This window comes from Macrotis lagotis, chromosome 1 (genome assembly GCF_037893015.1).
Source record: "Macrotis lagotis isolate mMagLag1 chromosome 1, bilby.v1.9.chrom.fasta, whole genome shotgun sequence".
In the NCBI taxonomy this organism is placed as follows: Eukaryota; Metazoa; Chordata; class Mammalia; order Peramelemorphia; family Peramelidae; genus Macrotis; species Macrotis lagotis.
In genome coordinates this window covers 98,391,397-98,407,276 of record NC_133658.1, presented here as the reverse complement: position 1 = coordinate 98,407,276, position 15,880 = coordinate 98,391,397, and the positions used below count along the sequence as shown (strand labels likewise).

Genomic DNA, 15,880 nt, shown 5'->3' with positions numbered 1-15,880 from the left:
AATCCTGTTTCTGATCTTCTAGGTAAGTTCTAACCCTAAGTAAGTCATCATCACCAATTTCTGGCTTTGGAAATAATTTCAAGTAAAACCAATTCAATGTCACAAGAAGGGGTTCCCTAACTGTATCTATAAATTTGCTATTACAGTGCATGGCAGTAGACATGATGTGCAGAAAGAAAGTAAAAAAAGAAAGAAAGAAAGAAAGAGGTTCTAGCATTTACCAGTCAAGAAACACCTACAGAATTTCTACTTTGTGGGGCACAGTATAAAGACTTACTAATGACAGAATAGAGAAAGTGAAGTTAATGAATCTGAGTATATCTATGGAATAAGATCAGAGTATAGACATGGAAAGTTACTTCTATCATAGAAATAGACAATTCGCTGTTTTTTTTTTTATTAGAATGACAGATTCTTCTTCCTCCTCTGTAGCCAAGTTAAAAGGAAACATTGTCATGGTTGGTAAGAAGGTCCTGATTTCTAAGTAATCCTGCTTCCTACTCAAAGAAAAGCCAGGATAGGACCTTGGGACAGGAAAGTAATATTCCTAATAGGTTCCTTGGGGTTACTTTCACCTTTACTCTGAAAGAAGAGAAAAAGAAAGAATGCCTAGGGATGCCACTGATAGGAGAGACACAAGTCACACAACAGGGAAAAATCGCAGAAAGAAATCCAATGCAAACCACATCTTGCTCCAGCCCTCTATCCCATTTATTTCTGAAAGTACAAAGTTGATGGTAGATGAATGGAGAACAGAAGCTCCTTATGCCCCTCACTGGTATTATTGTTCTCCCAAGTCCAACTGAATATCCTACTTTAAGCAAATAAGACATAAGGAAATAAATACACAGAGAGAGAGAGAGAGAGAGAGAGAGAGAGAGAGAGAGAGAGAGAGAGAGAGAGAGAGAGAGAGAGAGCACATTTGGAATGATTCTTAACTTTAGAAATACTTCAGTATTCCTTCAAGAAACAAGACTCTGGGGTAGCCAAGTGATGCAATGGATAGAGCAATTTTCCTGGAGTCAGGAGGACCTGTGTTCAAATGTGGCCTCAGACACTTTACCAACTATGTGGGCAAGTCACTCAAGTCTGACCACTTTCAAAAGAAAAAAGAAACAACACTTTCCCCCAAAACTTATATAATTTTTAAGAAATTCATCTACATACATTTCCAGTAACGTCCCTTATGGAAGGAGCACAAGACAATGAAAAGTGAACTAGCTTGGAATCAGAATACTTACTCCTTCCTTTTTTCCTGTATAACCTTGGGAAAATAACTTGATTTCTCTGCATTTCAGTTTCCTCATTTACAAAATGAGGGAAACTGGATTAGATCATCTCTAAGGTCCCTTCAGATTCTAAATCCATGACCTGTTCAAAAGTAAGTAACATAAATAAGTAATATATAAGATTTAAAAATAACATATATTATTAGATAAGCAATTTTGAGAACCCTATATTTAAACACTGGCGGGTTCATCATCATCCAGAATTTAACAAACACAATATTTGTTCTAACCTCAAATTACAAACCAAGTCTGCTTTCCATGTTAGGGAGTTGGCAGATCTGAGATTCAGGGCTCCCACCATTCTCTTGATAAAAGGAGGTCTCATTTTAAAAATATGCTTTAAAAGGAGTTAATAGCAAACTACATTGAGCTAGCACCTACCAACCATACCACCTAATTACTAAGTTATCAGTTACTGGGTGATAATCTTTATAATTTAGTTTTCAACACTCTGTAGACATTAACATTGATGTCAAACTTTAGTGACTATAAAGATGTGTTTAAGTCTCCCACTCTCATGGCTCTCCCTCACCCTTCTCCAAATTCAAGCTCTGATTTCTCTCAAAATGTAATTCAGCCTTTACTTATTTTTCTAATCCTTCTCTACTGTGTTTGGGTTTTAGTTCCCTCAGTAGGTTCAAGGACACATAAAAGATGTCAGATATTAAGTGAACTGAAGACAAGAAATGCCATAAGCTAGGGTAAAAATTATTTTTTCTTATTTGTAGGTAGTCAGGGTTAATGACTTGCCCAGGGTCATATACATAGTAAATTGTCTGGGGCTGGATTTGCACTTGGGTCCACCCGACTCCAGGGTCAGTGCTTCAGGGCCCTGTACTACTGAGCTGCCCTTCAGTGAATAAATTTTTAGAAAAAAAGATTCTGATAACCATGTTTCAATATTATTGTTTCCCTTTGTAATGATTTGTACTTTATAATATGTAGTTAAGAACCTAATTCTGAGACAGTGGCTACAGGCTTCACCAAAGGGGATCACTATATGACACTCTGTTGGGAAGACCAGGTAGGAACACATGGTTTTTGAAAATAATAGAGAAGATCAGGCTTAAATTATAGATCCCAGAGATTGCTGCCTAGCTGATAACTACATCAGCAGAAAAATACAGAGAAAAGTTTAGGGGGAACAAGGTCATTCTTTTCAAGTATCTCAAGAGCAATTATATGAAAGAGGGATTAGACTCTGGATCATGGGATCAGAGATCTACAGCTGCCAGGGTCATCAAAGACTACAGTGTAAACTCCCTCATTTACAGATAAGGGAAACTGAGGACATGGGAGATTAAATAAACACAAAAATCCTAAGAGAGGAAGTACCCCTTAAGCTACTACTCCTGCTTTTGGGTCAACCCTCATGGTCATCCTCTGAGAAAACAACTTATGTGAAGCAGAAGCTGGCCAATCCCACTAAGTGCCAGTCAGCAGCCACTCACAGGTCATACAAGCAAGTCTAGTTAAAACAGCATGTGACAGACAGGTCAAACAACTACCATCCCTACTGTGACCACCATCTCCTGTCCAACTCCAGTGGAGACAGCCCAGGTCCCTGAACCTACAAGCCTTAGGACACCAGTGCCTCCAGCCCTGTTCTTATAGACACCATCCAATCATTTGGCAACTGCTCCATCTCAGCTACCAAAGATCTGGAAAGGAATGTTCTTGCCACCAAGTCTTTAGCATTGTCAAATGAATTAAGAATAGGAACTGATGATTTTATCAGTGAAAATAACTCTGAAAAGGAGTCATCAACAACTGCTTTGCCATTGCACTCTAAGAACCATGGACTTTTCCATCTGACTTGCACCTGAAACTGCATACTAGAACTTAATCTGTTAGAATTGAGGGCAAGGGACTGTCTTACTTTTCCACAACACCAGAATTAAGGATAATGCTTTGGACATAGTATGTAATAAGTGGTTCATCATTCATCCCTTTATTCATTGTAACTTATCCAGGGTCACACAAGCAGAACACATCAGAAGTATGATTTGACCCAGATACTATGCAGTAAACAAAGCTTTAGGGTCAGGAATCAGAAGGACATGAGTTCAAATCTAGCCTCAGATGCTTACTAGCTGTGTAATCCTGGGCAAGTAACTTAACTCTCTTTGTCTCAGTTTTCTCATCTGTAAATGAGCTGGAGAAAGAAATGGCAGCCCATTCCAGTATCTTTGCCACAAAAATCCAAATGAGGTCAGGAAGAATTTGTATGACTGAGAAATGACTGAACCACAACTCTGTCTGAAGAACAAGTACTATGGATAAAAGTTGCAAAGAGACAAAATTAAGCTTGAGAACAAAATAAAAGTTTTCTAAAAGTGAAATGGGACCACTGTGTAAAGAAGTGGGTTCCTCATGGCTGAAAGTCTTTATGCAGAGATTGAATATCTGTGAGTCAGTGTTGCTGTGGACATTCTTCCTGTACGAATAAGAAGTGGATTAGTTGGCCTCGGACATCCTTCCCAATTCTAGGATTCTGCAATAGTTAGGGGCTGATGTGGTATGATTTTTGTAGGTGCAAAGTCCCATATCCCAAAACTTTATTTCCAAATACTTTTTATTCTCTACAGTGGGTTATTCTCTTGAGTCTTAAAGTTTTTTGCTCTTACTTCTCTATTAAAATGCAAATACCTCTGGGGAGAGACATAATATATGCTCTATTTATTTAGTCTTTTGTTGTTCTTGAGTCTTTCAGACTTTTTGTGACCTCCATTTGGTGTTTTCTTGGCAAAGGCCCTGAGGGTTTTGCCATTTCCTTCTCTAGTTCATTTTACAGATGAGGAAACTGAGGCGAATAGGGTGATGTGACTTGCCCAGTGTCACACAGCTAGTAAGTGTCTGAAGCCATATTTGAACTCAGGTCATCCTGATCCAGGGCCATCATTAAATCCACTACCTAACTGCCCCTAGTTAGCCACCACCCCTTGTCTATCAATTAGCTCCTTATCAGGGCTCTCCAAATGGGCAACTAAGAGCAAAGGTCCCAAGGTATAATGTAGGTGGTTAGGCAGGTACCTGTTCTACTAACATTGCACTTAATCGAAGCTGAAAGGCATTCCATCTCACAGCTCTGCGAAGGGCTCCACTGCTAAACAGATTTAGCTAAATTGGGTCTGTTGTCTCCTTGCAGGCGTTCTTCTAGACAAGCCTCTCTCCCCCCACCCCCATCGTTCTCCTCCTCCTTCTTCCATAGTCTAAGCAGAACCTAAAATGGGAGCAATAAAATGCTCAGGGCAAAAAACACTCATTGCCAGCACAGTCATGTAAAATGAGCTCAAGACCAGGGGTCAGGATAGAAAATTCAACTGCAGACCAAGAAGAATTGGAATTTATTTCATTTTCTAATACCCCCTTTCTCCCTTCTCTCTCCCTGCAGTACCTTAAGGAAATTAGCACCAACTGCCCAGCCATGCATCTTCATCAGGATTTTGGAAACTGAGGGAAGAACTGGGGCAGGAAGAAGTTTTTGTTCTGTGTTAAATACTGGCAGAATTTACTTTCCAACCTCCACAAACCCAAAACCACAAACACCCAATTCTCTACTTGGTTGTTGTTGTTGTTCAGTTGTTTTTCAGTTGTGTCCAACTCTTCATGACTCCATTTGGGGTTTTCTTACATTATTATTATAATATTACAGTATTATATTACATATTACATTATAATATTCCATCTCATCTTCTCAGGCAGATTGACTTTTCTATCACTCTATCCTCTACTATCTCCCTGCCTCCTGGCTGCTTCTCAACTTCCTATGGACATGCTCATGTCTCTCCCAAATCGTCATTTGATTCATCCATTCCCATTAGCTATCATTCCATATCTTTCCTTCTTCCTTCTTCTGGTTTTATTATTCATCTGATCGCTTCACCCTGGTTTGATAAATGCCAATAACCTCCTATTACCTCCAGGATCAACTATAAATTCCTATTTAGTATTCAAGGCACTTTATCATCTGTCCAACTCCTACCCTTCCAGTCTTGGTTACACCTTATTCATTCCCACATATTCCATAACCCGGTGACAATGGACTTGTGCTATTGTTTGGATAAGAGGGTCTTTCAGTCCTCTCTCCTTTTTCACTGGCTATCTCCTCCTACCTGGAATCCTCTGTCCCCTTCTTTCTCCTGGATCCCCTAATTTCCTTCAAGTACTGGCTAAAATCCAACCTTGAACAAAAAAGCCTCTCCCAAACCCTCTTCCTTCTGTTGACTATTTCCAATTTATCTTGTCTAATTCTTGTTTGTAACACAGTTCTTTTTCATGTTGTCTACCTCAATAAGCTGTGAGTTCCTTGAAGACAGGGACTTTTTACCTTTTTTTGGTATTCCCAGGGCTTAGGCACATAGCAGATGCATAATAAATTCTAGCTGACTGCTCAGTATATGAAGACAGAATCAAGTGTATCCCCCTTTTTGGTCTGATCAAGGGCAGGACTGAAGTCTATAATCAAGAGCATCAATACTGGAAATATCAAATTGTTCATCAGAGTAAGAAACATTAGAATAAGGAATCTCTCCTTAAGGTTTGGAAAGAGGTGGATTTTGGGAACAAATCAAAATTCAGGTTTCCACATGTACAAGTACTTATAGAAATTCCTCTGGGTCCAAATTTTAGATCTACCATTTAACAGTTCCCTGATGTTTAGCCTTTCTCCATTCCCTCTCTGAGCCTCTGTTGTCTGATCTATAAAATGATAAAGTTAGATATACTTTATGATCCTTGGTTTGTACAGTTATAAATTCTATGATCTTACGATCCCAGAATAAAGATGTAGAAATAGCTCCAAAAACAGTTTAGATAAATTCAGATAGTCAGTAATGGAGAATTTGAGTTTAGGGAAATGTTGTCAATTAGGGAAATAGTCATGGTCTCTCCTCAAATACCCCTTTGATGATCTAAGAAAGAATCCTGAGGATCTAATTCCAAGAGAATCATCCTTCAGAAGTATCTCTCAGGCTCCCTCCAATTCTGAAATGTTAATGAGAGGAAATTCTATTAGTCCATCCACTACAAGTAAAGGGCGAGTGAACTAGATGATCTCTAAGGTTCCTATACTCCTAGGAATAAACCTCTAAGGCTACCTGTTGAAATTCAGATGGGTCATTCCCATGGTTATCTCAGACTAGAGTTTTTCTCCCTAGTTAAGAGGAAGTAGCTCAGTGGTTAGGCATGGGCCGTCCTTAGGTCCTTCTTAGTTCCCACAGCTGCTGAGCTATTTTCTGATGGCTAAACCCTCAAATGTCATTTTAAAAGTAACCTCTAAAGACATCTGAGAATGCTGTGTGTGTGTGTGTGTGTGTGTGTGTGTGTGTGTGTGTGGTGTGTGTGTGTGTGTGTGGTGTGTGTGTAGTCACACATGCAGATAGACAGATGTGCATTTAATATTATCTGTATGACTGCAAACACAGCAGTACATGCCATATGATATTCATTTATGGACACACATGCATATTTCCCAATATATGTCTTGGGAAAATGAAGACACAAGATTTGAACTCCCATAATCCCCAACTCTACAACAGTAATCCTCATGATTCCATGTATTTATTCTTGGACCAAGGATAAATTGAGCTTCTCTCCCATTTAAGAGCATATCAGATTCCACATCTACTCCAAGGATTAAGTGATTAGAATAGAGTCTTGGCCATGGAGCAGCCTGTTAGGTCCTGAGCAGCTCATCAAATGGCAGGACTGAACAGACACACAACAAGGAGGTTATGAAGGTCAACTTCACTCCTCCCAATCCTCCCCTGGGCAGTGCAAATGTCCAGTCACAGGGAGGAGAAGGGCAACTTTGAATTTTTTCCAAAGTGTCCCAGTCTTGTTTAGACAAGCAATACCATCAGTTCATTAAGCAAAAGTCTGGAGTGAAGAGGCTTCTTTATCTTGTCACAGGACCACAATGCTAAATACTTCCAGTAAAGTCATAGCATCTTATAGAACATTACATTATATCTTAGTCAACATGGGCAGGGCTTCCCTCCACAAAAAAACCCAACAACAGATAATTTATTACAATGGTTAAGGACCAATTCTCCATTTTCTGCATTAGTGAGGCACAGTAGTCAAAATGAAGAGTTTCTTCAGCTGAAAAGCAAGAGATTTGGGGTTTAGCTCTGACTGTACCACTATTTGACCTGAGTAGTGAGAACTGCTCTGAGTTTTGTTTTCTAATCTGTAAAATGTGATAATAACATATGTCTTATGGGAGAATCAATTAATAAATGGAAATGTCTTAAAATATTAAGATACATTATCATCATTATTTACAAAGATCTAGTTCTAGTGCCTCTCTTATGTCGACAACCTCTAGCTTATCCTCTATATATCTTGGTTGTATATAATTGTTTACATACTGTTCCCTCTCCCTCACTAGACTGTGAGCTCCTTGAAGCAGGCACTGTCTCTTGCCTTTCTTTGTTTAGCAATCAATTATTGGGCATTGAGGTGGCACAGAGGATACAGCACTGGATGATGGGAGTTCAAATCCAGTCTCAGACTCTTGACCCTTACTAGCCATGTGACCTTGGGCAAGTCACTTAAAACTGATTGCCTTGCATCTAAGACCATCTCCAGTCATCCTGATTCATATCTGGCCACTGGACTCATATGGTTCTGAAGGAGAAAGTGAGGTTGGTGACTTAGCATAGCCTCTCCTCACTCAAATCCAATTCATGTGCTTATCATGACATCACCTCCCTGATGTCATGGTTTTCTTCAAGAATGAAGGACAAAAAAAATCAGGTTTAGCACAGTACCTAATAAATAGTAGGTATTTAATAAATGCTTATTAATTTGACTTGTAAAGGACCTATAACCTCTCCATAGCTATGTATGTTGTCTTCATGAATTCCTATATCAAAAATTAAAAAAAAAAAGAAAAAGAATAGCCTGATGTGCTTGTCTGAACTTGGCCAGTCTAATCACTGGACTCAAATCTGGACCCTTTCCAATTTGGAAGGTCCTGTTTGAGCTTGTGATCTTCTGCCACAGTCCTTGGGAATCCGGGTCACTTCCACCCTCAGTGATGAGACATGTGAAGACTTGAATGGAAGAAGCTCTGATTATTGTGTGTAATGTGAGTAGGCAAGTGTTTGTGCTGAGAACATCCTTGACATATGAGGAATGGCAGTGTTTCCTTCCTCACATTATATCTCAACAACCTTAAAGTATAACAAACTGAACGTCCACATTCTGCCGTAACTATTTATCTGCCATTCCCAGTGATTGTTAGTGGTCAAAGAATGAAGCAAGAGATTTGATACAAGTCCTATCAGCTGATAAGAAGCAGTAACTATGTCCAGGAACACGTATTACAAATCCGGACTAATCAGACAATGACACATCAGATCTTCTCTTGAGAAATGCTCAGGTTGACTCATCTCATTTCTGTCATGATCACTGCTAACTACCCCATTCTCCCAACTCCTGAATCATTTCTGAAAAATACCATCCCAATATGAAGTAAACTGTCAAGGTCAAGGGGTGATACTATTTAAATAAGGATGATTTTAATAACTTAGATTACTTTAAGGCATCAACCTGTATCAACTTGAGGCCATGGCTTGGTCGGTGTGGTGACTATTTAGATTATTAATTTCTATACCCTTAAACATAACTTCCTCTATAGCACTCAGGACAGTGTAGGCAATCTGACAGCTTAAGCAACCATTTTTGCCACTGAAAAGTAAAGATGTAATTAACAGTTAAGTGCTAGTTCCAGATCTTAAATGGGATCAACAGATTAACATTGTGCCATATGACAAATCTACCATAGAAATTAAAGAGGTAAAACTGGTGTAGTTATGAAGGGTCAATAGATGCAGGTCAGGAGACCAGGTATTCCGTTATTTGCTCTTCTCTACACACCACAATTAATTTCTCATCTCTGTGCCTTTGTACAGGTGTTCCCATTGTATACCTTCCTTCTTCAGAAGCTCTCAAGATAGAACTCAAGGGTCACATCCTAAAATGGGTTTTTGTTTTTTATATTCTAGTTAATAGTATCCACCTTCTCTCCAAAAAAAAATTATTTTGCACTTATTGTGAAAATATTATTTATTTATTTATGTTATCTCCTTCTAGTAGAAGGTAAACCCCTTCAAGTTTACCTTCCACCTTTCTCTCTCTCTCTCTCTCTCTCTCTCTCTATATATATATATATATATATATATATGCATATATATATATATATATCTAATATCCATCACAGTATCAGAGATTCTTAATAAGTTCTTAGTTCTTATTAAACTGAAAAGAATATTTATTAAAAGGGGAGGATTATGGAAAGGTGAGTCATTGAGATACTCAAAAGTCAGGGAAAGAAGAAAATATAACCAAATACAGAGTTTGGAATTCTGGCCAAGGACCTAAAACCAACCTGAAGACTGAGGGGCATCAAAACTATGTTAACAATTACTCATATTTTTATGGCTCTCTAAAAAGTTTGTCATATTCCTCCTGATCACTTGTTAATCAAGATTATTAATTTTATTATCTTTGTTTTCTGCATAAGGAAACAGTTTCTGAGAAGGAAGGTAGGTGACTGGTCTATGGTCAGACAGCTATTATGAGTCTGAGGCCAAAATGAACCCTAGGACGCTAGACTCCAAGTCCAAAATTGTACCCATAAAAACCATCACATACCACATATGAGCTGGCTGACCCTAGGTCACCTCCAGGGAACTATCCTCAGGGGACCTGGGTCTCTAGTATCTCACTGGGGCAACCTAGAAAGTAGTTCTCTGTCACCTAACTACATGTCATGGATATTTGGGAACAGGACCAGAAAAGTTCAAAATGAGTTTCCACTGATTCATTTCTTTGATGGAAGTGCTTCCTTTTTTAAGACACTTGTCTCACAGTGCAGACTTTAGACTGCCATCACCTCTATTGTCTTATCCTAGATTTTCCTTTGCCTGATTCTGCCACTCCAATAGAGAACAACTGTATGCTCTAAACGTTCTGATAATTCTACTTCATTCTGTCTGGCCAAGACAGGAGAGTGAATATTTCAATGAATCAGTGGCCAGCCACATTCATCAAGAATAATTTGTCAGTTTAAGAAGATATAATGCTTCAATAACAAAAATGTCGAGGCTCTGACTTTAAAGCAAAATGCTCAAATTTAAGCTATAAAGTTATAAAAATATACAAAGAATTCCCTCTAGCCACAATGACTGGTAAGGACTGGTAAGTAAATAAGATGGCATTTAAAAAAATTTCTGTTATCTCCACATGAATTATAAATAATTGATTACATATATTAGTCATAGAATTCCATAAATTTAGAGGTAGAAAGGAAATTAAAGACCATTTTTGTAAATAATTCCAAAAGAAGCTTATTAGTTCCAATAATCAGTTTGCCCTCATCCATGTGATATCATCACATGCAATTTCAAAAATTCCAAAGGATTGTGCCAATTGCAAAGAAGGAAGACTTAGAAAAGTCAAATCCAGAGATGATAAAAAAAAACGATAAACCTGCCTGGAGAGAAAAGTCAGCCTCAGAATCAGAGTGACCTCAACTGAAGTCCCATCTCTGCCACATGCTACCTACAAGTGTGACCCAGAGCAAGTCATTTAAAAAAAAAAAATTCCTGGAGTGATGCAAGATTAAGACAAAAAGTTGCAAAGCAATTGTTGATTTGACTGGCAGATAGTATCCTCCTTAGAAGTTTCCTACACCAAAGAAATCATGGACTTACACATCCAAACTCCTCCAGCCTAAAGTCCCAAATACAAAAAACAAACATTCTAAACACTTATTTCAACATTATCTCCTCCTTTCTTCCATTAGAATATGGCTTCACTCAACTTCTTCCTCTCCCATATCTCCTAAGCACAGCTCCCATCTCTACCTCAACTTCTGACAAAAGGAATGTAACCCCAAAGGGGCCTTGGATAAGGAAAGTTGACTAATAAATGAAAGTTAGAGCAAGATTGTTTCAAGTGGGAAAGGAGAGGAGCAAATTTCAATCACCATTCCTTGCTAGCAGTTTCTATAACTGCAGGAGCTCAAGCAACTTAGCAACCAGAGGCCAAAATAAACTAGCCCTGTTTCCAAAGTCATTTCTTTTTCACACACAGAACTAAGCATCCTTCCTAACTGGAAACCACAACTCTGTGAACCACTCTCCCCAACCCACATACTACCCCAAATTCTCTATGTTATTCACACATCTTTCAAGACTTGCTTCTGTTTGACACTCATCAGGCCTTTAAGAAACTACCGGCAGACAAACCTCATTTGAGCACAGCAGCAGATTCTGCAAAACATCAACACAAAATCATCCTATTTTCTCAGCCAATGGGTTGCAGGGCAGGGAGGAAAAGCTGCAGCTAAATCCTAGTCCCAGTCCCATTTCTGGATTTCTTGGTCCACAGACATTTGGAAGAGGATGCACAAGTTATTCATTTCTTCCTACAGAGATAGTCATTTCAAAAAGAATCTAGCCCAAGTCTCCTGGCCTGCTTACCCAGTCATCTAGCTCCCTGACAAAAGTTCCTTCCCAATTCAGGCCTAAGTCTTCTCATTTAGCTTTATGATTTTTTCTCATTTGTCTGTTTTATTGGTTTTCTGCAACATCACAGATTGCATTTTGGGGACTTGAGTCCCAGTGTGCTGTGATGTTGTCATAAACAGCCAGGACCAAATGCCTAACCATAATATTAGATGATGCCATTTCCCACCAATCAGGTCTTGCAGGCAGGGAGACCACTCACCAATGAGGGACAAGGCGCTGGAAGGGAGAGAGACCTGGTCATCTGGAACTAAAAATAAGACCGCTTCACAATTGGCCAGGCTACTTTGCAACAGGAGTTGGGACAGAGACACACACACACACACACACACACACACACACACACACACACACACACAGATACAGCCTGCCCCCCAACATATATACACACACACACACACACACACACACACACAATAGGCATACAAGTAAAAGCAATACACAGGAAAAAACTTTCCTATATGCAAGAAAATCCCTTTTTGTTGCCTTGCAGTTCTGCATTTAAAAAAAAATCATTTCTTGCCATTTGCTGACTTGATAGAAAATAAAATAAAAGACCTGTCCCAGAGATGACTGCTCCCCCTCTTTTCCCTTCGAGATAAGTACCCCCACCCCATCCCCATTTTTAAAAGCTCTTATCAAAAGATTATCTTTAGAGTCTAGGACTGGAGGAGGATGTGGGGGAAGGAAACCATCCCCCACTGGGCCTTATGGTCATCGGGGTCCTAAAAGTCACTCACCTGACCAGCTGTGTCGTAAAGTCCCAAGAGATACTGCTTCCCACCCACGGTCACGCTGACTGCAAAGGGATAAATGGGGGGAAAAGGGGACGGGGAAAAGAAGGGAAGAAATATAAAATGACCCGAGTCTGTTGGGAAGGGGAGCTCAGCAAGAGCGGGTGCCCTATCTATCCCAAACTGCCCGAAGCCTCTGAAAAGTAGGCTGAAATTCCCCCACTGCCCAGCCATGACAGCGCGCTCACCCCCCCCCCCCCCCCCCCCCGCCCAGCACCGCTTCCTTGAGCCCTTCTCCTCCATCTGAAACCAAGGGAACTGGGGGCAGAGTCTGAGGGGGCTCCTGGCGCCCACCAGAAGGTCAAGCTAGTTGGCCGGTGGGGGAAGGACTCGGGAGCGGTGGGAGTTTGGGAATGACAGGAGCTCCGGCTGAGAGGAGAGGTTTCTGGGTGCCGAAGAGCCTTTAAGGGCAGGAAGGGCTCGGGCGAAAGGACGCAGGTGCCAGGAAAGGAGTGGAGTTGGGAGAGGAGAGATGGCGAGGGGCTGGCCTGCCTGGGGCCGGGGGGGCGCTTGCCAAAGTTGTGCCAAAGTTGGCCCGGCTCGGGAGAGCGGGCTGGGGGCGGCGGCCCCTTAGTCAGCAGTTCCGGCTCCGGGGGCCCCGGGCTCTCACCTGCATAGTGGTCAAAGACAGTGGGGACGTACTCCTCCGGGAAGGCGTCGTTGGCGTAGCTCATGAGCAGGCACGTCTTGCCCACCGCCCCGTCGCCGACCACCACGCACTTCAGCATCAGCGCGCCGGGCCCGTGAGCCATGCTGCGCCCGGCCGGCCTCCGGGCATGGTCCCCCCGGAGCCCCCGCCCCGGTCCCCGGCTCAGCCCCAGCCCGCCTGGGGGCTCAGCCGCCGCCTCCTGGGCTCCGCGCAGCAGGGGGGGCGCCCCCGCCCCATGCAGCGGCTGCCCCCGGGGAGGGGGCGGCGGGCCCGGGGCGCTGCCGCCGCCGCTCCGCTCTCCACCCCCTCCTCCGGCCTCTCCGGCGCGGCCGCGCTCTGCGCCCCCGGACCCCCTCGCCCGCGCCCTCAGCCTCTCCCGAGGATACAATGTATCATAAGACTCTTCGGTCCCCGGGGCAAACAGCAACTTTGGGGAGGGGAGGGGGAGGCGGGGGGAGGAGGAGGAGGAGGAGGAGGAGGAGGAGGAGGCGGCGGCCGGTCTCCCCGCCCTCCACCCCTGCCCCCACCCCTCCGGGCTCGGCCGCGGGAGGGCGGGGGCTGGTGGGCGGTCTGGAGCCGGAGAGGCCCTCCCAAGAAGTGCGCTCCCACTTTACTTTGGGGCCCTTCTCTGCGCCGCCCCCCCGTCTCTCTCTCCTCCACTCTCTGTCTCCCTCCTCCCTCCTTCCCTCGCCCCCTCCCGAACCAGGGCTCCAGTCCTGCAAGCTCACCCTAGCTTGGCTCCCTGAAAGGGGGGAGGGAGGGAGGCGAGGAGGAGGAGGAGGAGGAGCCGAGGTGCAGGGAGGGGTGGGAGAAGCGGAGGGGGGAGCCGAAGAGCAGCCGAGGGCTCCTCGCGAAAGAGTCCTCTGCTCCCAGAAGCGTCCAAGGGTGTATCATGCCTCGGACGGAAGTCTTTCAGCGACCCGTTGGGCACAGCAATCATGTGGGGGGGGAGCGGGAGATGGAGGGGAACCCAACCATTTTGGTTAAGCCTTCTTCGGAGGTGAAATCCGGTTTGGGAGTTCTAGAACACTCTGGGAGATGTTGACAGCAGAGAGAGAAAAAGAGCCTGGTAGGGAGTTTTGAAGCTAGAGCTGAAAGCCAAGGACTCCTAGGTTTGATGGTTCAGCCCCTATTCCTCCCCCTCCTCTCCTCCCTCCCTTCCCCCTTCACCTCCACCTCCACCTCCGCACGCAAACTTTCCCTGCACTGGTAGGAATCTGGGTAAGGGGAGTTACAGAGCCTTCTTTTAACAACAAAAATATAGAGAAGTCCAAGTCCCTTATTTGGCCTTTAAATGCCACAAGTTAATATATGCCTGAAGGCAGGGGAATGGATGGAATGACCTATCAGGACCCCCTTCTGGTCTCCAGGGTCTATGAAAGGTAACCTGTTATGCAGAAGGTTTTACTTTATGCCATTTCCCACTTCAATAACTAACGTATTGGAGTTTAATTGAGTTGACTTTTTCGGTTTCCTGGCCATAGCAGGACTTGATAGCTTGGGTCTTCTTGGCTAGTCATTTCCTCTTTTTTTCAGAACATCTTGTAGAAGAAACAAGATGATAGATATTGTTATGAGCAATGAACACTGAGGGAGGTGACCGTGCCCATCCCCTTACCAGAGTCTAGGGTGCTGAAATGAGCTCATCTTTATCGCTTCATTTATTTCCTCACTCGTGATCGTGCCAATGGCTTTGCTTAGGCTCCAAAGAGCTTTTGAGGTGTGATGTCTATCAGGAGCAGGCCATCTGTAGGAATGGGCTTTTGGGCAGTGCAGGTGATTGAATCCTGGGTGGAAGATGGTAAAGAAATGGCTAAAATCTCAACTCAACCATTCATTCACTCATTCAACAAATATTTGTAAAGTTCTATTGTATATAAACAATTCTAGGTACTGAAGGACAGCAAGGTGGTGAAGTGGGTAAAAAGACACATGGAGTCAGGAAGACATCTTTTTTAGTTCAAGTGTGTTCTCAAATGTTTACTGTGTGACCCTGGGAAAGTCTTCATCCTTTTTACCTCTGTTTCCTCATCTGTAAAACAAGCTGGAGAAGGAAATGGCAAACCACTTCAGTCTCTTTGCCAAGAAAACCCCAAAATGGGGTCACACAGAATTGGGTATGACTGAACAACAACTAAGTACTCTGAAGAAGAGGGTTAAGGGACTTAAGAGTATGAGGAGTACCAAAGATAGATAGAAATAGGTAGAGCATATGGTTCTGGTCCTCAAGGTGGTAATGCCTTAGTTCTGATCAGTTCACACAATCATAGATGTAGATCTGGAAGGGACCTTACCTCTCCTTACAGATTTGGAAACCAGGGGTGAGGAAGGGCACCAAGCTTGCCTAACATTACACAGCTTGCTATTGTCAGAGATGGGATTTGAAACCTGATTCCAACAGGTTCCAAATCTCAAGACACACACACTTTAAAAGTTAATAATACTAGTCAAATAACCATGTAAAATAGCTCCAGCAGAGGTATCAAAGAAGCATATGATTAAAAAGCCAAATGAATAGTCTAGACGCAGTAAGTATGGACTCCTAGCGAGGAGATTTCATTCTGGTTTGCAGGGGTCAGGGAAGGTTCCATGGGACTTGAACTAAAA

At 42.6% G+C, this 15,880-nt stretch overlaps 1 protein-coding gene across 1 annotated transcript in view; it reads right to left on the bottom strand.

Annotated features, from left to right (window-relative positions):
- RHOQ (ras homolog family member Q) overlaps positions 1-13,381 on the bottom strand; it is a 51,231-nt gene extending 37,850 nt beyond the window's left edge. The window contains exons 1-2 of the mRNA XM_074205245.1: positions 13,235-13,381; positions 12,571-12,629 (exon numbers count right to left, since the gene is read on the bottom strand). Coding sequence (XP_074061346.1) covers positions 12,571-12,629; positions 13,235-13,376 — 201 coding nt within the window. The 5' untranslated portion in view covers positions 13,377-13,381. The remainder of the gene's footprint in view (positions 1-12,570; positions 12,630-13,234) is intronic.
- Between the last annotated feature and the right edge of the window lie 2,499 nt (positions 13,382-15,880).